The 23878-nt window shown below is 41.9% G+C and overlaps 1 protein-coding gene across 1 annotated transcript; it reads left to right on the top strand.

The window, feature by feature from the left end:
- Positions 1–10915: 10915 nt before the first annotated feature.
- Positions 10916–12773, top strand: LOC120030393. Its single transcript, XM_038975781.1, has 6 exons — positions 10916–10958; positions 11093–11458; positions 11632–11985; positions 12100–12231; positions 12455–12501; positions 12657–12773. The coding sequence occupies exons 1-6, from the start codon at positions 10916–10918 to the stop codon at positions 12771–12773; spliced, it is 1059 nt and encodes a 352-aa protein (XP_038831709.1).
- The last annotated feature ends 11105 nt before the right edge of the window (positions 12774–23878 follow it).

The raw sequence follows: 23878 nt of genomic DNA, 5'->3' as shown, positions 1-23878 counted from the left end.
CCCAGCAGCTAGGAATTGCCTAAATAGATATTTCTCCTGACGTGGGCATGTTTTCAATACAGACTCCTTAATTCGTACCGTATTACACATAAGGCATACCTTATGGAAGTTGCTCAGTATACCCTTAACATGGTAATAAAATTAAAGCTAGTGATATATAACTTCACATTTTGGGATGATAACCAACCCTCCAATTAATGGCAATGCATTTGTTAGCCGCTATAAATGCTTGGTTACACAGTTTCTTCTGATACAGTATCCAGTATCAACAATTCCAAGCAAGTAAAAACAGGGAGAAGGGAGAAGCTGTAGACATACTATGATAAAAGAACATACTCTTTGCCAGAATTCATCCAGCCTTCACAAGAGCATAACAAATGAAAATATGTCCCCTTTTGTGTTTTACACCTCCAGCAGAGGAATAACATTTCTAAGTGCCTGATATTCAGTTTCACTGGCATATAGTACGTTCTATGGATGGTCTTAAACTGCAGTAATTTATGTCTGAGATGATATGAACATGACTGGGCATTCTAACATATCTGTGTCCATACATCATCATCAATAGCTTCTTCCAGGTCTACCTCACATTTTTGTTTTACATGTTTTGTGTAATTGGAAAAAGTCTCTATCAACCCTTGATACAGTTTGGAAATCAACTTTGGAGGTTTGTCAGACTGCCTTAATATAGCATCTGGCTTGTCCAGTGTTTGTTGCACAGAGAAAATATACTGTTGAATCTGGCAAAAAAATCCTCAGCTCTGTCACAGACTGGTCTTCCCTGGCAGCCTGACCCTCCTCACGTCTGTCACCATCTGATCCTTGTAAGATGAAGCATGACAAATAATTACCTTGATGTACATTTATACATTATTTTTATTTTATTCACAGATCCCAGGCTCTAATTTTAAGCTTACACTGCTGTTATATTATTTTATTTTATTTCACCTTTATTGAACCAGGTAGGCTAGTTGAGAACAAGTTCTCATTTACAACTGCGACCTGGCCAAGATAAAGCAAAGCAGTGCGACAGAAGCAACCACACAGAGTTACACATGGAATAAACAAGCGTACAGTTAATAACACAATAGAGAAAAAAAGAAAGTCTGTATACAGTGTGCGCAAATGGCGTGAGGAGGTAAGGCAATAAATAGGCCATAGTAGCGAAGTAATTACAATTTAACAAATTAACACTGGAGTGATAGATGAGCAGAGGGTGATGAGCAGATGATGGTGTGTAAGTAGTGATACTGGTGTGCAAAAGAGCAGCAAAGTAAATAAAAACAATGTGGGGATGAGGTAGGTAGATTGGGTGGGCTATTTACAGATGGACTTTGTACAGCTGCATCGATCGGTTAGCTGCTCAGATAGCTGATGTTTAAAGTTAGTGAGGGAAATGTAAGTCTCCAGCTTCAGCGATTTTTGCAATTCTGTCTTGTAACTACTGTAGGTCTACCCATGAATTCAAGATGGAACTTTGCATCATCACATTGCTAATATATTGCAAAATTCACCTGAGCTCAGTAGACTGGTCTTCCCTGGCTGTCTGACCCTGCTGGGACACCTGTCACCATCTGATCCTGCTAAGACATGATGAGCATAGTGTTGTCTACTGACTGTGCACTAGAGGGCTGCATTCTAGCGGGATGCCACAAGGCACTTCACATACTCAGAATTTGCTGCTTCAACAGTAGCCTTCCTCTCCTAGCTGGGCATGAGAGTGCAAGTGCGCTTAGTGTGTGTTCTCATTGAAATAGAGCCGGCTGCCTACGTGGGTGTAGAATCACGTTGCAGTTCACTTATATGAAATTAACTTAAATATGATTAGATTGTAGTTTACTACAGTGTCTATAAATAAATATTGACAATGGAAAGAAGTGGAGGGTGCTTAACCAACGTGAGTCGCAAATTGTTCTCCTAAAAGGTAGGCTATGTCCTATAGGCCTATGGAAAAAAGGAGCAAGTGTCACTGTCGTTATTCTTGCTGCTTCAAGTCATACCTGCACGATCAGGTGTGTGTGTGGTCTCATTTAAATAGAGTAGGCTATAGCCCAAGCATGGGTGGAGAAGCACGGGGCAGTTATCTTTCCAAGGAAATGCACTTCTTAAATAAACCTATGATTAGGCTATAGTTTACTATAAGGCCTAAATATTGATCACCCATATTTCTCCATCGGAAAATCTTCCCACTCCTAAAAGGTAGGCTATAAAAAAGTATTTCCAACTCTGGTATTTTCCAACTAAATCTAGCATATTGGCAATTTGGGGGTGGCTGGTAGCTTAGTGGTTAGAGCATGGGGCCAGTAACCAAAAGGTTGCTACATTGAATCCCTGAGCTGACAAAGGTAAAAATCTGTCATTCTACCCCTGAACAAGGCAGTTAACCCACTGTTCCCCGGTAGGCTGTCATTGTAAATAAGAATTTGTTCTTAATTGACTTGCATAGTTAAATAAAGGTTGAAAAAATTCAGATAGCCTAATATAAGGGCCATGTGAGAATCTCTGGTAAATTAACCTATTTCTGAAGTTATTTTTGTGCATTTGTTATTGACTATAGAGCGCCAAATTGCTGAGACCATGGTTGACAAGTGAGCTGCATCACATACACCAAAATTAACATTGAGGGACTGCAGTTGGGTTTGGGACAAGATTTTGCAGTAGCGGGTGGGAGTCGGACAGAAAGCCAGCAGGTGCTTGTATGAAAAGCAGCTGAAAAGCTGTGGGTGCAGGCAGGAGCAGGATTAAGAAATCGGTCTGGCAGGAGCGGGATGAAGAAATCGGTTCCCCTACTATGCACCATGACAGTGAAGCCTGTAACATTAAAGCTGTTTATTACTGTGTCAGTGTGAAGAGTAGGGAATTAGCTAGGGAAACTGACAGATCAATAACATTACATTGCCATACTGACTAAGAAAAACTCACATTGCACTGTAAAAACAATATCAATCTACAATCATTTGGCTGATGGTTTCATCATTTGATTCAGGTCTAGTGTGATTGAGGCAAAAATAATAGCTAATGTTAGCCAGCTTTTGGCCAGGTCTCTTTCCAACGGTACATCAACTGGCGAAATCTTGCCAAGTTCATTTACTTCTGAAACGGGGCAAAACAAAGGCTATAAAACAATTCCATACAACAACAGCTGTTTGGTAGTAATAATAGCCACCTCATATTGCTATTTGACAGATAACTAGAGTCCAGAGCTGACCTGGCTGTGGTAGCTACTCGCTAGCGTAGCTTATTCATTCACCTCAGTCGAGAGGGGATGAAACATTAGCTAACATTACACGTCAGTTACAATACTAGCTCAGCACTGCGAATAAACACTATTTTTGTTTTTTTCTCTTAAGTTAAACAGCAGTTACCTTGCCAGCTACATCAGTAAACTAAAGAGTAACCAGTTTCTGCTCTGCTTGCTTTTACAACTCGGTGAAAGAGTGCAACAAATACACTCTGAACTATGCTCAATGCTCCCATGCTTTTCCTTTACACAGCCTGTGAGCCCGCTCTGTGGTGTCCATGCTCCTAAATCCGTTCTAAATCCGGTCCTAAATCAAAAGACTGAACACTCCACACAGCCTACCCCAACGCTCTGAGGCGTCCACATGGTCCTAAAGCACAAAGTCATTGGTTTTGTATCACATTGTAATTTCAGAATGTGGGCGGGCTATGGCCCCCCGTCCCCCCATCCCCAGTGAAAGTTGCACCCCTACCCATCATGAGGTTGCTACAACCTAGCCTATGAATGAAAGTTTACAATGTAGGGGCACACAGGTCGAGATAACATTTTAAGTTGACAGACCGTGACAGATGGACACAGTGACACATTCAATACCGCCTTAAACACTTCTTGCCTGCATCTAGCTGAATTAGGGTGTAATCATCAGTACAACAGTTGCAAACTAGAGTTTCTATTGGACAAATTCAGGTATGTTTATCCCTGTTTCATTGCATTTACTTCCGTTTAACAAACGATTTTCAACAGAATCCGCGAAATGAATACACCTGTCACGTTCTGACCATAGTTCATGTGTGTTTTGCTTGTTTTAGTGTTGGTCAGGACGTGAGCTGGGTGGGCATTCTATGTTGTGTGTCTAGTTTGTCTGTTTGTATGTTTGGCCTAATATGGTTCTCAATCAGAGGCAGGTGTTTTGCGTTGTCTCTGATTGGGAATCATATATAAGTGGCTTGTTTTGTGTTGGGGTTTTGTGGGTGGTGGTTTCCTGTCTTTGTGTTTTCTCTGCACCAGATAGGGCTGTATCGGTTTGCCACATTTTGTTATTTTATATCATTGTAAGGGTTCTCTGTTTAGTTTTATTAACTTCTTGTCAATAGGGGGTGCTGTTAGCACTTTGTAATCGTACTCAATTCTTGCTCGTACAATATGCATATTATTATTACTATTGGATAGAAAACACTCTCTAGTTTCTAAAACCGTTTGAATTATATCTGTGAGTGAAACAGAACTGGACTTGAAGCAATTTTCCTATGTGGATGTGAGAATGCATAATTCTGCAAGCTGTTCTGAGATCTGTTTATAAATCTGCCTGTCTTCTATTGGTTGAGATGCACTGCATACGCCTTCCCCTGGATGTCAGCGAATAGTGAGACTTGAAATGGAGTCTCTAGGCAGATCTGAAAGGTTATAAATGGCTTGGGAAGGAAAGGTCCGGTCTTTGCCCTCTTCGCTCTGACGCAGGAAGGAGCTTGGCATATCGTACTAGAAGCTCCGGTTATAGCTCTTAGATAATTCCAGCTGTGTTTTTATTCGATATAGGCGTTAAAGACATCATAATGTTGTTATTTTAAACCGAATTATATCAGTTTATGTCAGTATATTGCGATTTTCGGGTATTTCTTTTTGTGGCGTTCTAGGGACTTGGTGATGTCTGGCCCACATGCTAATGTTTACTGCTAATTGCAACGTTGAAGACGACATTCTACAACCGAGCAACGATTCTTTTGGACAAAGGACACCTTTCCCAAGATTCTGATGGGAGTTCATCAAAAAGTAAGAACTATTTATGCTGTTAATTCGTTGTTCTGTTGAAAAATGTAAAATGCATAAGCCGCCTTTAATTTCAGTGCAGCCTCGCTTTAACGCACGCTGTATGTTGTAGTAACGTTAATTTTAAAAATGTAACACGGCGATTGCATTAAGAACTAATTTATCTTTCTTTTGCTGTCCAACCTGTATTTTTTAGTCAAGTTTATGATTATTTATCGATTAGAATAGGTGCCTCTCCCAAGATTTCTCCCGACATTTTCTTGGCAGCTTGGCTACTTTTCTCATTGTATAACCACGATTTGTGCCGCTAAATATGCACATTTTCGAACAAACTCTATATGCATTGTGTAATATGATGTTATAGGACTGTCATCTGAAGAATTCTGAGCAGGTCAGTGAAAAAATTAATATATTTTGGTGGTTTATACGTTATCGCTATTTTTGGCTTGAATCAATGCTGTTGTGTGGTTTGCTATTGTGGTAAGCTAATATAACGCTATATTGTGTTTTCGCTGTAAAACACTTAAAAAATCTGAAATATTGACTGGATTCACAAGATGTTTGTCTTTCATTTGCTGTACGCTGTGTATTTTTCAGAAACGTTTTATGATGAGTATTTAGGTAATTCACGTTGCTCTCTGTAGTTATTCTAGTCGCTTTGGTGAGAGTTGTGATGGTGGCTGCAATGGTAAACTATGATTTATACCTGAAATATGCACATTTTTCTAACAAAACATATGCTATACAATAAATATGTTATCAGACTGTCATCTGATGAAGTTGTTTCTTGGTTAGTGGCTATTTATATCTTTATTTGGTCGAATTTGTGATAGCTACTGATGCAGTAAAAAAATGGTGGAGTAAAAAAAGTGGTGTCTTTTGCTAACGTGGTTAGCTAATAGATTTACATATTGTGTCTTCCCTGTAAAACATTTTAAAAATCAGAAATGATGGCTGGATTCACAAGATGTGTATCTTTCATCTGGTGTCTTGGACTTGTGATTTAATGATATTTAGATGCTAGTATTTACTTGTGACGCTATGCTAGGCTATGATAGTCAGCTTTTTTACTGATGGGGGTGCTCCCGGATCCGGGTTTGGGAGGAATTAGAGGTTAAACATGTTGAGCACTGGCTACGCTGTGTGTTGGTCCGATCCCTGTTACACCCTCTCTTCTCGTGAAGAGGAGGAAGGCTGCCGTTACAGAACCACCCACCAATCTCAGACCAAGCAGCGTAGCAACGGGCAGCAGCGGCAGCAGCAGCGGCAGCGGCAGCAGCAGCAGCAGTGGTACCAGGAGGAATGGACTTGGGAAGAGGTGTTGGACAGAAAGGGTTGCTACACATGGGAGGAGATCCTGGCTGGTAAGGATCGCCTTCCATGGGAACAGGTGGAGGCAGCTAGGAGAGCGGAAGCAGCCGCGAAGGGGAACCGGTGTTATGAGGGAACACGGCTAGCCAGGAAGCCCGAGAAGAAACCCCAAAACATTCTTGGGGGGTGGGCTAAAGGGGAGTGTGGCGAAGTCAGGTAGGAGACCTGCGCCAACTTCCCGGGCTTGCCGTGGAGAGCGAGAGTACGGGCAGACACCGTGTTGTGCGGAAAGGCGCACTGTGTCTCCTGTACGTGTGTATAGCCCGGTGCGGTACATCCCAGCTCCACGTATCGGCCGGGCTAGAGTGGGCATCGAGCCAGGTGCCATGAAGCCGGCTCAACATATCTGGTCTCCAGTACATCTCCTCGGGCCGGTGTACACGGTACCAGCCTTACGCATGGTGTCCCCGGTTCGCCAGCACAGCCCAGTGCGGGCTATTCCACCTCGCCGCACTGGCCTGGCTACGGGGAGCATTAAACCAGGTAAGGTTGGGCAGGCTCAGAGCTTAAGAGCTCCTGTACGCCTTCACGGTCCGGTATATCCGGCGCCACCTCCTCGCCCCAGCCCAGTAACACCAGTGCCTACACCACGCACCAGGCTTCCTGTGCGTCTCCAGAACTCTGTTCCTCCTCCACGCACTCTCCCTGTGGTGCGTGTCTCCAGCCCGGTACCACCAGTTCCGGCAAAACGCACCAAGCTTACTGTGCGTATCCAGAGCCCTGTACGCACTGTTCCTTCTCCCCGCACTCGCCCTGAGGTGCGTGCTCTCAGCCCGGTAGCACCACTGCCGGTACCACGCACCAGGTGTATAGTGCGCCTCGAGAGTCCAGTGTGCCCTGTTCCTGCTCCCCGCACTAGCCTTGAGGTGCGTGTCTACAAACCGGTACCACCAGTTCCGGCAACACGCACCAGGCCTACTGTGCGCCTCAGCAGGTCTGAGCTGCCTGCCTGCCCAGCGCCGTCTGAGCTGCCTGCCTACCCAGCGCCGTCTGAGCTGCCTGCCTGCCCTGCGCCGTCTGAGCTGCCTGCCTGCCCAGCGCCGTCTGAGCTGCCTGCCTGCCCAGCGCCATCTGAGCTGCCTGCCTGCCCAGCGCCATCTGAGCTATCCGTCTGCCCAGCGCCATCTGAGCCATCCATCTGCCCAGCGCCATCTGAGCCATCCGTCTGCCCAGCGCCTTCTGAGCCGCCCGTTTGTCCCGAGCCGTCAGAGCCGCCCGTCTGTCCCGAGCCATTAGAGCCGTCCGTCAGTCAGGAGCCACTAGAGCCGTCCGTCAGTCAGGAGCCCGCAGAGCCGCCAGCCAGTCAGGGGCTGCCAGAGCCGCCAGCCAGTCAGGAGCTGCCAGAGCCGCCAGCCAGTCAGGAGCTGCCAGAGCCGCCAGCCAGTCAGGAGCTGCCAGAGCCGCCAGTCAGGAGCTGCCAGAGCCGCCAGCCAGTCAGGAGCTGCCAGAGCCGCCCGCCAGTCATGAGCCGCCTTCCAGTCATGACCGCCTTCCAGTCATGAGCCGCCCTCCAGTCATGAGCCGCCCTCCAGTCATGAGCCGCCCTCCAGTCATGAGCCGCCCTCCAGTCATGAGCTGCCCTCCAGTCATGAGCTGCCCTCCAGTCATGAGCTGCCACTCAGTCCGGAGCTGCCACTCAGTCCGGAGCTGCCATTCAGTCCGGAGCTGCCATTCGTCCGGAGCTACCTCTCTGTCCTGAGCTACCTCTCTGTCCTGAGCTACCTCTCTGTCCTAAGCTACCTCTCTGTCCTAAGCTACCTCTCGGTTCGGAGCTGTCTCCTCAGTCTGATGGGGCCCTTTGTGAGGGTTCCTAGGCCAAGGTCGGCGGCGAGGGTCGCCACTCAAAGGACGCTAAGGAGGGGGACAAAGACAATGGTGGAGTGGTGTCCTCGTCCAGCGCCGGAGCCGCCACCGCGGACAGATGCCCACCCAGACCCTCCCCTAGAGTTTTAGGGGGTGCGTTCGGAGTCCGCACCTCAGGAGGGGGGTACTGTCACGTTCTGACCATAGTTCTTGTGTGTTTTGCTTGTTTTAGTGTTGGTCAGGACGTGAGCTGGGTGGGCATTCTATGTTGTGTGTCTAGTTTGTCTGTTTCTATGTTTGGCCTAATATGGTTCTCAATCAGAGGCAGGTGTTTTGTGTTGTCTCTGATTGGGAATCATATATAAGTGGCTTGTTTTGTGTTGGGGTTTGTGGGTGGTTGTTTCCTGTCTTTGTGTTTTCTCTGCACCAGATAGGGCTGTATCGGTTTGCCACATTTTGTTATTTTATATCATTGTAAGTGTTCACTGTTTCGTTTTATTAAACATGTTGAGCACTGGCTACGCTGCGTGTTGGTCCGATCCCTGTTACACCCTCTCTTCCCGTGAAGAGGAGGAAGGCTGCCGTTACAACACCCCTGGTCAGGCGTAAAAACAGTTCAGTTTCATAGCATCTATGCGCTCTCCTCGTCTCACATTTTTCCTTCACTTGTGGACTTCAATGCACAACACATCAGCTGTATGTGACAGGCGAAAAAACCTGTCCAAGCCAAACCATATCATAACCGCCACACACAGCCTACATTGTTGTCACCATATTAGCTAAATTAACATCATAGTCAACATAGCTAATAGAACTAAAGTGTTTGTAAACCTGCTACAATCATGCAGTAAAGCTACAGTGTGCAGACAGTAAGCAGTATAGCACGTACACCAGCGGGCCCCGGTGGCAATACATTAGTAAAACCAAAAGCTTACCTTGACTTGGAAGAGATCCAGTGTTGTGTTGGATAGTCATAGCCAGCTAGCTAACATACCATACCTCTGTTTGAGCAGTGTGTTTGAGTAGGCTAAACTAGCTAGCTGCATTTGCTAGCTAAGTAAGTGAAACTGAAAGTGAAAAAAAAGGACAAATCTCTATCTCTCTCTTGCTTCTCCTTCATTTTGGAATAAATGTATTTGTTCAAAACTGTTAAACCATTGTCTTTCTCTCTCTTTGAATCAACTACTCACAACATTTTATGCACTGCAGTGCTAGCTAGCTGTAGCTTATGCTTTCAGTACTAGATTCATTCTCTGATCCTTTGATTGGGTTGACAACATGTCAGTTCATGCTGCAAGAGCTCTGATAGGTTGGAAGAGTCCTCCGGGAGTTGTCAGTTACTGTGTAAGTCTATTGAAGGGGGTGAGAACCATGAGCCTCCTAGGTTTTGTATTGAAGTCAATGTACCCAGAGGAGGACGGAAGCTAGCTGTCCTACGTCTACACCATGTTGCTACCCTACAGAGTGCTGTTGAGGCTACGGTAGACCTTCATTGCAAAATAGTGTGTTTTAATCAATTACTTGGTGATGTGATTATATTTAGTATAGTTTTATATAAAAATGATACTTTTTAAATGTTTTAACATTTTTATTTTTATGAAATTGACTAAGGAGGATGTATTTTCCTTCCTCTTCTGAGTAGCCTCCACTGGTAGCTCTGAATTTGAGTAACAAGAAAAACAGGTCGAGAAGACATTGAAGCAACATGAAAGAAGATGAATGTGACTAGATGAATAAAGCGTTCAACAATAATCAATTATTTAGGCCATACTCAGGCATCTTTAGGTTGTAGTGTTGAAAAGTGTTTTCTATTCTCATGCCACTAACACCCCCTTACACACACAGGAACCTATTTCCAGGTACTCTGTGGTCTGTGATGAAAACAAGATGAGGATATGTCTACCCGTTGTTAGGGCCTGCTGGCCTATTGCACGCATGACCCTTCTCTCGCTCTTTTTCTATTTCTGTGGTTTTCAGCCAGATGTCTCAAAACTCTTAGCTCACTCATGCTGTAGGCTATACTAGTTACTCTTCCAGTTGACAATTTTAGCTACAATTAACCAACTATTTTAATGAGGCAGCATATCTATACCAAGTCAACTGAAATCTGTGAAAAAACACAATGAGTTTTGTATTAGGTAATTTGACGTAGAGATCAATACAGTATGCTCAATCAAACACAAACCCTGATTTTCAGTGTGATGTTAGATGACTAGAACCATGGACCTATTCAATAACAATGTCATAGGAGGGCATTCAAACTATCTTGTCCTTTGAGTGTAAATCCTGAAGGGGAGATCACAAAAATAAAACTACTGTATTGTATTTGCCGTGTTTGTCATGTTTTTTATTTTTTTATTTAGTGAGGTGAAGTGACTGATAGAAGCCCTAGTGGATGACAGTGTCATAGCATGCATGTTAGAAACCAGGTCACAAATGAGTCTCTTCGACAACAGTAGCTGCAGTGATAAAGATTGAGGGAAACCTTGCTTCAGAAATCAGTGCTCAATTTGTACATATCTAATTTATGAGACTCTACATCTAGGACAATTCTGGGACTCTGAACTGTAAAAAATACACATAAAGACCACAGTCATGCCTGAGTGAGGCGTTAACAAAAATTATGCGGTCCAGTCCGACCAATCATCTGTAACTCCATTGTTGAAGCGTTGTCTACATGGGTGGACTCTTTCCACTCAAGACCCAAGTTGTGAAGAGCTGACAACTTTAAAGATGATCTCACTGTGTCTGATATTTACACTTCTTGTAGAGATGGGTAAGTCAATCTTATACATTTTACATTTCTTAATTTGGAGACACAAAGTATCCCATTATTGTTCTACAGACACTATGACAATCCAAAGTTGTAATTGAGGTATGTAACAGCTAACATATTTTCTTGTTCTCTAGTTCATGGGGTAGTTAGGACTGAGTCCTCATCCATCAGTCAGAAGAATGGTCTCATGTCAGCCAACGTTGGAGACACAGTGGTTTTGCTCTGCTTCAACAAAGGCGACGTGGGAGTAATGTTCTCTTGGTACAAGCAAACTTTTGAAAATATTCCTCAGCTCATCTCAACCATCTATAAGTTGGACAAGAATGCAACATTTTACCAGGAGTTTAAGAATAACCCTCGCTTCTCAGTGGAAGGTGGCCAAGGGAAAAATAATCTAATGATCGCAGACGTGGAACTCTCTGATTCAGGCACATACTACTGTGGAAGTTCTTATGGAAACAATTTGGAATTTGGAAAAGGAGTCATTCTCATCATAAAAGGTAAAGAGAAAGTCATTATTATTTTTTACTTTTTGTAAATCTGAATTTACAGATATACAGTGTAAATATGATGTATTCTCAGATGAGATCTTTATTGAATAAATATTGAGTTACAACACTTGCCACAGGGATATTCTAGAGAGATGAAATTGGTTTATTGGCCTTCTTGTCAGGATCAGACTCCAGAAATATGACTATACTTCAGCAGCCTGTGTCTGAGTCAATCCAGCCAGGAGACTCTGTGACTCTGAACTGTACAATACACACGGAGACATGTGCAGGAGAACACAGTGTCTATTGGTTCAGACATGGCTCAGGAGAATCCCACCCAGGAGTCATTTACAGGAGCCATGGAGACAGGAGTGATCAGTGTGAGAAGAGCCCTGAGGCTGGGTCTCTTACACAGAGCTGTGTCTACAACCTCCGCAAGAGGAACCTCAGCCTTTCTGATGCTGGGACTTACTACTGTGCTGTGGCCTCATGTGGGGAGATACTGTTTGGGAATGGGACCAAGCTGGATGTTGTCCGTAAGTGATAATTCTGATATGTTCTGATATTCTTTCATGGTGCTGTGAATAAACTCAATGACTGGTGGAGCAAAATGTCCTGAATCTCCTCTATCACTGTCTGTAATTCCACAGATGGTTGTAAGGAGGACCAGGTTCTCTTGGTGTACTGTCTGGGTGTAGCGTTGGGTCTGTGTGTCATCCTCGTCATTGTCCTTGGTTACGTTATGTATAAGATCAGCAGGGGAGAATGTGAACAGTGCAGAGGTAAGTGTTATCAATGTGCACAATATGCTGAAACTGTTGGTACAGGAAACATGACATGTTTTTGATCATAAAACTTTACTAATTTATTGGTTGATGATGATGATGTTGAGGCGGATGTCATTGATGTTGATGATAACGATGATGATGATGATGTTATTGATGATGATGGATGATGATGATGTTGTTTTTGTTGATGATGATGATGATAATGTTTGATTAAAAGGGACGCCCCCTCAGCCAAGTACTCCAGAGGTCCCCAGTCATGACCAGGTACACACACCTGGCATTTGTTGAGCTGTTGCTGAATCAATGTTTTTTTTTATTTAATCAAAATATTAAAATATTCACGTAAATTATTTTGCTTCACTAGCAATGTTTTAGTCTAATACCAAATATTTGGATTTTATTCGTGTTATTCCTCTCAGGATCAAGATGTTGACACACTCCATTACGCTGCTCTGAACGTCGTCCACAAGAAAGTGAAGACCGGGAGACAGAGGAGCGCCATGGAGAGAGACACTGTTTACTCTGGTGTGAGATGACAAAACATGGACTGAAACGTAGACTTTAATAACTTGCATTGATGTTATGTGTTTCCCACTTCATAAAGCTTAATATCAGTGAAGTTTCCATTGTAAGTGTCTTACAAGAAAACATGGACTGAAATGTAGACTTTAATAACTTGCATTGATGTTATGTGTTTCCCACTGCATAAAGCTTAATATATCAGTGAAGTTGTCATTGTAAGTGTCTTACAAGAAAATATGGACTGAAACGTCAGCTTTGCCTCTTTATTAACTTGAACTGCTTGTATGTGTTTCTCACTGTATATAGCTTTATATATCAGTGAAGTGTGTTACAATGCCTTGTATTCTGTCAAATTCCTTTTTACATTGGTAATGTTGTGCAGATTAAATAAAGTACTAAACTGCTGTCATACAGAGGTATTGTGTGATTTTCTCTCTGATTTTTCCCTTCATCTTAAATTTCTACAGCAGTTTCACTGGTAGGTTTGCAGGGAAGAACAATAACCCCACAACTGATTTTGGGCAACAACATCAGAGTAGATTGAGGTTTATGCTCAATGTAACATTAGCTCATCATGATGACAATATGTGCATATATGCATGCATAGAGTCCATTCTATTGACTAACTCTTTCAGTCATCTCTCCTGTTTAGCTGTATCCTATATCACATCTCTCTGTGGTGTTCTGAATACCCTAAATAGATTTTCCACTCATGTAAACTCATCTCTAACCCCAAGCAATGACCGTCAGTCCTCATCACACGCTCTCTACACACACCTCAGTGCATTGTAACCACAACACACCCGTGTCACTGAGGGCCCATTTCAGGAAATACACACCTCTCCAACACATTCCTTTCTTACGTACTTCCCAGTAGTTGGTATTCAGACTTACCTATGCAGGTGTGTAACGGGCTTTGCAGATCCCTTGTGTTTGTTGAATAAATAAAATGTAACCGCTGAAAACCCTCCCACTTACTGGCCAAGTGAATTTCTCATGGTTTTCATTCAATCAGGTATTAAGTACATTTGTTTACAGCTATCCCTAAATTTGGTGTACCTTTAATTTGAATATCTTGCCAGACTCACTAAAATATAGAGAGGAAATGGTTCAGAATATTAGGGATTTAAGATAGCCATGTAAATACACACATATTTGTCTCCTTTTCAGCACCACTTGGTAGATAAAACATTTTATCTGATCTTGTATATTATTTAGGGTTAGGAAAGTATTCATTAATAAAATAAAACTGGTTTGGAGAGCCTTTACACTCTAAATATATTGGTGAATCAAAATACAGTAGTTTGATTCATCCTGAAAGTTGCCATGTTCATTTGTTCAATCCATGAAATATTGGAAGGTGAGAGAAGTGTACAATAGGGGTTGACCAGTAGTCCTATAAATCTACCCTAATAATCCTCACTTATCATGGAACTGTGATGACAGCGGTCCAGTCGTCTCCAGGCTCCAGGTCTAAACTGCTACACGTAGTCTGTGTTCCATAATTATTCAAATAGGTTAAATGTTCCAGACTATTTCCAAACTTGTCATACATTAGCCTAATATGATCCACTATTGCTAGCGATCCTCAGGAACAACCACACGAACGTGACAGAGGAAAGAAAGGTAAACTAACGATGTAATGGAATGATGCAAAAAGTAAGGAAACTGACATTAAAGTGACAGTTATAAATGTATGCTTGTATAACACGATACAAATTGTAAAAAATACAGGGAACAATTTGGGCATCTAATTAAAACACTCTAGAAATCATGAATCAACTCGGTAAGTTTGGCACTATACTGTCATTTGCACATGACTACAGAAGCCTATAACTTGACATTTCATATTTGCAAGTTATAAGTCCAGCATTTCATAAACTTCACTGTGGAAAAGGTGATATGTGACTGGTTTCGTATTTGTCTCAAGCGATCAAAAGGTAAAATAGATATAAAACAATTGTAATGTATATTTACAATCCCCTTATCCAAAAATATTACTAATTTATCTAGCTCTTTAAATACTCTTATCAATATGTAAATTACAGTACATGGGAAATTGTATTTCTATCAGAAAAAAAGTAGATGTTGTTCCACTTGGAACTGATAGGTTGCTAGACCTTATTAAACTTTTCATTGTGCATAAAGTTGGTGAAATTATGAGGTCAGAATACGGCGTGTCTGTAGACACACCTTAATTTCTTTGAACTCCACCCAAAACTAATAGTGGAGGAATAGCATGCTTTTCTCAAGCTTAAGTTCAAGGTCAGAATACGGTTCGAGAGAAAGGTGCATAAAAAGGGAATTATGTTCCATATACCCGAGCTTAAGTTGGGTCGGAATCGGCCCCTAAAACCACGACTCTCTTTTACTAAGACAAGACTGAAATAAAAAGAAATATCTTATCTGGGGCTTCCGGGTGGCACAGTGGTCTAAGACACTGCATCTCAGTGCGAGAGGCGTCACTGCAGTATCTGGTTTGAATCCAGGCTGCATCACATCCGGCAGTGATTGGGAGTCCCATATGGTGGTGCACATTTGGTCCAGCACTGTCTGGGTTTGGCTGGGGTAGGCTGTCATTGTAAATAAGAATTTGTTCTTAAATGACTTGCCTGGTTAAATAAAATATAAGCATGTTTTATATTGTTGAGAGACTGGTTTCAAATATGACAATGTGCACATTGTGACTGAGCAGTTTTAACAGGACTTCACATAACCTTGCGGTTAAGTGTGTTAAGCTTTGGGCAGGTTACTGAGCCAAATTTGTGAAAACATCTGTTGATGTGCCTTCGAGCAAGGCAGTTAACCCTAATTGCTTCTGTAAGTCTTTCTGAATAAAAGCATCTGCTATATTACTCAAATGTAAAATGTTAACTATTGACAGAATGTGAATATATAAGTCCACCTTGCAGGACTGCAATTCATTTATCTTTCAATAGGGAGCAGCAGTGCATATACAAGTCCCTGTCACTGCTTTACCAGTAGAGTCGCAGCAACTTTAAGAAGTTGTCAAAAGGTTCAAATTGTTCACTAACTTGATGAAGTATCTTTGAAAACTTGCTTTCCTGTGATGGTTCATGTGCGTAGTCGAAATAGCTGTCAAACAAATGCAAATGCCCAACAAAGACAATGTATGTTAGACTCTATAACATGGGTGATATAGTTCTTACATTCTTATTACACATCTATAACATGTTATAAACCCCTTTTCAGTGTCATAGAGTCACATGCATCAAACAGCCTAGGTAGTCATCATCGCTAGATTATTTCTACTGTTGGGTTCTGAGAATATGAAATACACTTATTCATGTCACTGAGGGAGAGAGGGTAATGTATAACGTTTACATTATATCAGGTATCCTACTGAAATATTGAGTGCAGGGAAGCAATCACATTTGGCAGGCATTGATAAGGGGAGAGAGCCATGGATTAGTGATGAAGGGGGGTCGAGTTCAGGTCAGGTCACGTTAAGGGAGAAATAACTTAGTGTCCTGCCTAGCAATAAAATATACAATGTTTGTACAGATGTGTAGGAGGAGACTCAGCCTAGGAGGAAGGGTTAACTACTAGTGCTTGTGTGAAAATGTGCTTTTCTAATGCAGCTGTATTGATCCTCTGGGAAGAATAAACTTGGTTAAGCTTTCATAGTGTCCGTTGAGTTTTTTACTCTGAGAATTAGAACCTAACACTACTAACATCAGCTAATTAATTATAAGTTTAGTAACAAGGAGTCACAATTACTCAAAATAAAATGGGTAGCAGAGTGATCTTTATAATGACTCATGTTTGTGTGTAGTTTTGTATTGAGTTCCAGGGAGTAGTTGAATAAGTATGGGAGACAACCTATTTATTCAAGTCATCTCTCCTCTGTAATGTGTTGTCCTCTTTTAGTAGTGTTGATAGCATGTCACTCACACCCACCCCCACACAGTGAACAAGTTCAGAAGCACTCTGCGGTCTTCTGTTAGCACAAAACAAGGTCGTATCTACGCTTTGGTCAGGTGGGCCTGCTGGGTTTGCGCAGACAGGACCCTCCTACCTGCTGTCTGTGTCTCTGTGTCTCTATGTGGTTTTCAGCAGGATGTCTATGTGGTGTCACTGTTGTTCTCACAATCTTTACATCTCACAATTTTTTACACAATCTTTGCCTCAGACCGCTTGCAGCCACAACAAATTTGCTCTTTATAAAGTGACACTGATATATATACAGTATTAGTTATCTGATACCAGTTACAAACCACAAAGAACTGCTGATTAACCCTATTTGAACTCTCTGAGTTAACAGTCTAATGTGTGACACCATCTATTCTAGATCTATGGACAAGGGGGGAGGGGCCAGTTTATGATGATGTCGTCTGAGAACTTTCAGTATATTCACAATCAGACAATCCTTATAAGACTACTGCAGGATGTTCTGCCAGAAGGAGACCAATAGAGGAGGATCCTCATTCTGATAGATTGCTATCTATGAGAATCAAATCAAATTTTAAAACACTAAACAGAGAGTGAAACAGACTAGATGAAGTGTGTCATGTATTGGTTGGCTGGTTGACTGGTTGACTGGTGTCCAATCAGACATGCACTCTCGGGTGTTACACATCAGCCAGTGCATGTTTCTGTGAAGGATATAGAGGGAATGAGACTGACATACAATAGACTTGTTTCATTAAGCTGGTGTTTTCCCATACGCACTCTGCTCTACCCCCCTTCACCTTTATACTGTACATGACAAGACATGTTCTAGACACAACATACCTCATATGGGAAATCTGTTGAATTACCAGCTGGACAAAATAATATTTATTTTCTTTAGAATACTTAAGGTACACTTGTATCAAAGAAAGACATGTATTACAAAGACAAAGTATTACAGAGATGTAATACACTTATAAGGGGCATGCAAAGTGCAGTGGCACTACTGAGGTTAGAGTATATGGGCTGACATATAAAAAACGGGCAAAAATGGAGCCATGACATATTTAAAAGGGCATTGGTAATCAACAAAGATCTGAAATTAATAGACCATATTATTGCCACAACTAATAATAATATTTCATGTTGGAGGCCTCAGATGAAAGCCAAGAGCCAAAAATGCAGGGTGTACAGTATATGCTGTGGTGGAGAAACATACTACGTTATGGAATCAATTAACCTCTGAGCTGGGCTGGGTTGGGATGGGCTCAGTATCAGAGGCACTAGAGAGGGGAATGGGATCCTTTACTGTTTGTCCAAACATCAAAAGAAAAATAGTCTTAATAAGTTTCATTTCCCTGACTTGATTGTCTTCTTCAAAGTCTGTCTGGGCTTCTCAAACTGTTGTAAACACACTTGCTAGACTGTAGCTTTTATTCCTGTTCAGACAGCCAATAAAGTCTCTCAGTTCAGTGTTCCCTCCTACTGTATGACGGCTACATGAAAAGTGTCATCATAAAAGAGGTTTCCTGTTGTCAGACCTTCACACTATACAATGCTTAAAGGATTGACATTACAATGAAGATCAGACATTGGTCAATGTTTTTGTTTTACACCAACTTTGGTAAGAACTAATTTTAAATGTAGATGCTTTTTCAAATAATTTAATGTAATAGTCTTTTGAATCCATTTAAATGACTTGCGAAAAGTATAATGAGATGTACTGTCTCTATAATGGGTAGAAATCATTTTTGATCAGATCTTTTACAGTTTGTGCATTGTCTAAGGACATTATTCAACCAGACCCTGGGATTTGTGCTGGGATGGGAGGTAGGGTGTTTCTCCCTTACTTTTGTTAATCTGATATGGTGACCTACCCTACATGGCCAAAAGTATCTGGACACATGCTCGTCGAATATCTCATTCCTAAATCATGGGCATTAATATATTAATATGGAGTTGGGCCCCCCTTTCCTGCTATAACAGCGTCCAATCTTCTGGGAATGCTTTCTACTAGATTAGACCTGGCTCCAATTCAAAGTTACAATTCAACCCAAAGGTGTTTGATGGGGTTGAGGTCAGGGCTCTGAGAAAGCCAGTCAAGTTCTTCCACAACAAAATTGACAAACCATTCCTGTAAGTGCACAGGGAAATTGTTATGCTGAAACAGGAAAGGGCCTTCCCCAAACTGTTTCCACAAAGTTGGAAGCCCAGAATCGTCTAGAATGTCATTGTATGCAGTACCATTAAGATTCCCTTTCACTGGAACTAAGGGGCCTAGCCCGCACCTTGAAAGACAGCCCCAGATGGCACTATGCATTGGGGCAAGTAGCGTTCTCCTGGCATCCGCCAAACCCAGATTTGTCCGTCGGCCTGTCAGATGGTGAAGCGAGATTCAACACTCCAGAGAACACATTTCCACTGCTCCAGAGTCCAATGGCGTGGAGCTTTACACCACTCCATATAAAGCTTGGCAATGCACATGGTGATCTTAGGCTTGTGTGCAGCAGTACCAGCAATGGAAACCCATTTCAGCTCCAGACGAACAGGTATTGTGCTGATATTGCTTCCAGAGGCAGTTTGGAACTCGGTAGTTGCAACCGAGGACATACAATTTTTACGTGCTAAGCGCTTCAGCACTCGGTGAGAAGAAAATATAGAAAATATGACACACATGGTATGTTTACAGTACCATTCAAAAGTATGGACACACCTACTCATTCAAGGGTTTTTCTTTATTTTTACTATGTTATACATTGTATAATAATAGTGAAGACATTAAAACTATAAAATAAGACATGGGATCATGTAGTAACCAAAAATGTGTTAAACAAATCAAAATATATTTTATATTTGAGATTCTTCAAAGTAGCCACCCTTTGCCTTGATGACAGCTTTTCACACTCTTGGCATTCTCTCAACCTGCTTCATGAGGTAGTCACCTGGAATGCATTTCAATTAACAGGTGTGCTTTGTTAAAAGTTAATTTGTGGAATTTCTTTCCTTAGTAATGTGTTTGAGCGAATCAGTTGTGTTGTGACAAGGTAGCCCTATTTGGTAAAAGACCAAGTCCATATTATGACAAGAACAGCACAAATAAGCAAAGAGAAACGACAGTCCGTTATTACTTTAAGACCTGAAGGTCAGTCAATCCGGAAAATGTTAAGAACTTTGAAAGTTTCTTCAAGTGCAGTCGCAAAAACCATCAAGCGCTATGATGAAACTGGCTCTCATGAGGACTGCCACAGGAAAGGAAGACCCAGAGTTACCTCTGCTGCAGAGGATAAGTTCATTAGAGTTACAAGCCTCAGAAATTGCAGCCCAAATAAATGCTTCACAGAGTCCAAGTAACAGACACATCTCAACATAAACTGTTCAGAGGAGACTGCGTGAATCAGGCCATCATGGTCGAATTGCTGCAAAGAAAACACAAACAATGGACATTAGACCGGTGGAAATCTGTCCTGTGGTTTGATGAGTCCAAATTTGAGATTTTTGGTTCCAACGCTGTGTCGTTGTGAGACGCAGTGGAGGTGAACGGATGATCTCTGCATGCGTGGTTCCTACCGTGAAGCATGGAGGAGGAGGTGTGAGGTGAATTCAAGGCATACTTAACCAGCATGGCTACCACATTCTGAAGCGATACGCCATCCCATCTGGTTTGCACTTAATGGGCCTATAATTTGTTTATCAACAGGATAATGACCCAACACACCTCCCGGCAGTGTAAGGGCTATTTGACCAAGAAGGAGTGATGGAGTGCTGCATCAGATGACCTGACCTCCACAATCACCCAACCTCAACCCAATTGAGATGGTTGGGGATGAGGTTGACCGCAGAGTGAAGGAAAAGCAGCCAACAAGTGCTCAACATACAGTGGTTCCCAGCGTTACAGCTTCATTGCTCCAGACCACCGCAATGGGGAGTTAGAGCACTCATTATGCATTTGTGTCCCAAGGTTTATATATGACCAATCATATCGAGTGGTTCCAATGACGAATTAGACGCGAGCCATCCTTTGCTGGTGACTTTCTTCAGCAAAGATGGCTGACAAAATTTTATTGTGGAAGCAAATGTAAATAATTATAACGTCATTATGAGTCAAGCAAAACATGTACAATTGAGAGGAATATGTGAGTTAATGTAGAGACAAACGAATGTGGATATTATTTTGTCATAAAGTTAATTTACAAAAATAGTTATTTAGCAAATTAGCTGACTGGCTAACATTAGCCAGCTAGCTAGCTAGTGTTATGACATGAGTATGAATTTGTAATTTGTGTTGTTTAATGTTTTAGTGACTCCTGAGAAAACCAGCAAACCAGGCTGTCGTCTTGTGAAACAATGGATGTAAAGAACCTTGCTTATATTTGCCATGCAATGCAGCTGATGTAACATAGCTAGCTAACTATTTATTTGCTTAATGTGTAGTGGAGGATAAAAATAACTATATGCCTATGGATGTGGAGCTAGCTACAGTATGTAGACGATCTGTGTATGGACCCTAAAACATTTGGTATGAATATTAGTTCAGAACCTAGTGAACCTCAGCTATCATAGTTGTTGTATATGATTAATGAATTACAGTGCTACCCTAATATTCTCTCAGTTCATCACAATTACATAGTGTCTTTAGCGGTGTCTCCTAACCAGCCGTGGGCTCCCAGTCGGCCCAAAGGTTATCTTAAGAGCGGGTGAGGTGGCGATGACGGGACTGGCTTCCTCTCTCACATCAAAACATACCTGCAGACAAGAGACAAATGGATAGAGAGAGAGCATGATAAAGCTTTGTTTTTTTTATTCTAACACAGTCAGTCATCATAATCATCAAGAGGTGAAATGCAAAACTGACCTAGGATCATTAACTCTGGGACTACTACATCTCTATTCCAACTCTCTGTGAAATGCTGCAGATCTGCTCGCAGATGAGGTAGGAACACATATCCCACACAGAAGAGGTGGATAGAATTTGACAGGTCAAGGTAGCCTTCTTCCTCCAAACTGTGCAGCAAGTTGTAGTACTGACATGTCACAGCACTCCAAACATCTCTCCATAAGCGTTCCACTCTAACAGAGAGAAAGAAAAGGTTTTGTGGGTTGGGAGGAACCTAATCTCGGTGATCCTGTGGTTTTCCTCCATGAATAGTGAACACTGAGGTGGGTCCTAGGTTATAGAAATGCAAGTTGTTTGTGCCTCTGAGTGGTTACTGACTGTATGTGACGCAGACACCTATCTGAGTGTACCTGAAACATTTAAATATAGAGGGCTATGTGTCTCACCACTTGGTGATTGCAAGGCTAACCCCCATGGAAATCATGACTTGCAGCAACAGGGCCCTGATAGTCCACTGAAAATGGATGAGTGTTTATGTGGAGTAAATCTGAAAATTAGCAGCTGACATCTTAAGGATTTTTTCATTAATGCATGTGAGACAGGTTCCCATGTACAACAAGGCAGGCAGAGAGGAAGAGAGAAAAAGAACACAGAACAGTTTAATTACCTCTGGTTATGGACACTTTTGCCAGCAATAAAGCTTCCACGGCCTGTTCCTCGGACAGTGAACATACATATGGCAATATCTACATTTTCGACCCCTTGATCAGCTCGCACTCTGAAAGTAAAGAAAATAGCTTATTTTTTGTAGATATGAAAACAATAACTGAGATATGACCATTCAATTTAAAGCAGCAGATGTCATTTTCAGGATACGTCAATACAGCACAGAAAGCAATCTTACAAGGTTTGATGAGGAAGATGTCAAGTTTTTTTTTACAGAAAGTAACTGTCACAGCCGTGAAAAGAAGAGGACCAAGGTGCAGCGTGGTCAGCAAACATTTTCTCTTTATTTGGAAAAAAGACGCCGAACTAAACAACAAACACTACAAAAACAAACCGTGAAGCTAAAGGCTATGTGCCCTAAACAAAAGTCAACTTCCCATAACCACAGGTGGGAAAAAGGGCAGCCTAAGTATGGTTCTCAATCAGAGACAACGATAGACAGCTGTCCCTGATTGAGAACCCTACCCGGCCAAAACATAGAACTACAAAACATAGAACATAAAATACCCACCCCAACTCACGTGACAGTAACTCCTCACAAGATGTTACAATATGCATAATACAAGTATGTGTACGAATAAGTAAGAATAAAACAATTTAAATAACTTCTTAGATTTGATGGAGACATTAGTACCTTATCAATTTATGATTTGTATCAATGTGGATGAGAGACAGGGGAGCAGGAACAGAGTATTTTTGCCGAGCAATGCAACGAAGCTGGATCATTCTGGCAATGATACCTGCACACGCTGCAAAGACTCCCTAACTCTTCACCATTGTACACGATGGCCCATTGCTTGGAGACTTCCTTTGACCATTCTAAAGCTTGCATGGGGCATCCTTGCCTTAATGGCCCTGACTTTACGGTCTATCTCTTCATCTGACATATCTGAATAGCATTCCCTGACAGACATATTGTGTTCTTTCATCCTTCTGTAAAAAAAGTTAACCGTTACACTGTCATGAAATATGATTATATATTGACTATGAAACAAATATGACATGGCCTGCTTATGAGTTGCCATGAAAGAAAGTTAGATTAATTCAACTGAAAATGGTGAGAACAGGCGTTCGTAGCTAAATGCTTTTGGTTAGCTTGAGAATAATAATTGCATGATTTATCATTTTATGGTATGTACAGTGGTGCAAACAAGTATTTAGTCAGCCACCAATTGTGCAAGTTCTCCCACTTAAAAAGATGAGAGAGGCCTGTAATTTTCATCATAGATACACTTCAACTATGACAGACAAAATGAGAAAAAAAATCCAGAAAATCACATTGTAGGATTTTTAATGAATTTATTTGCAAATTATGGTGGAAAATAAGTATTTGGTCAATAACAAAAGTTTATCTCAATACTTTGTTATATACCCTTTGTTGGCAAAGACAGAGGTCAAACGTTTTCTGTAAGTCTTCACAAGGTTTTCACACACTGTTGCTGGTATTTTGGCCCATTCCTCCATGCAGATCTCCTCTAGAGCAGTGATGTTTTGGGGCTGTTGCTGGGCAACACGGACTTTTAACTCCCTCCAAAGATTTTCTATGGGGTTGAGATCTGTAGACTGGCTAGGCCACTCCAGGACCTTGAAATGCTTCTTACGAAGCCACTCCTTCGTTGCCCGGGCGGTGTGTTTGGGATCATTGTC

The sequence above is a fragment of the Salvelinus namaycush genome, chromosome 36 (assembly GCF_016432855.1).
Source record: "Salvelinus namaycush isolate Seneca chromosome 36, SaNama_1.0, whole genome shotgun sequence".
Lineage (NCBI taxonomy): Eukaryota > Metazoa > Chordata > Actinopteri > Salmoniformes > Salmonidae > Salvelinus > Salvelinus namaycush.
This window is presented reverse-complemented; position numbering and strand designations above follow the sequence as displayed.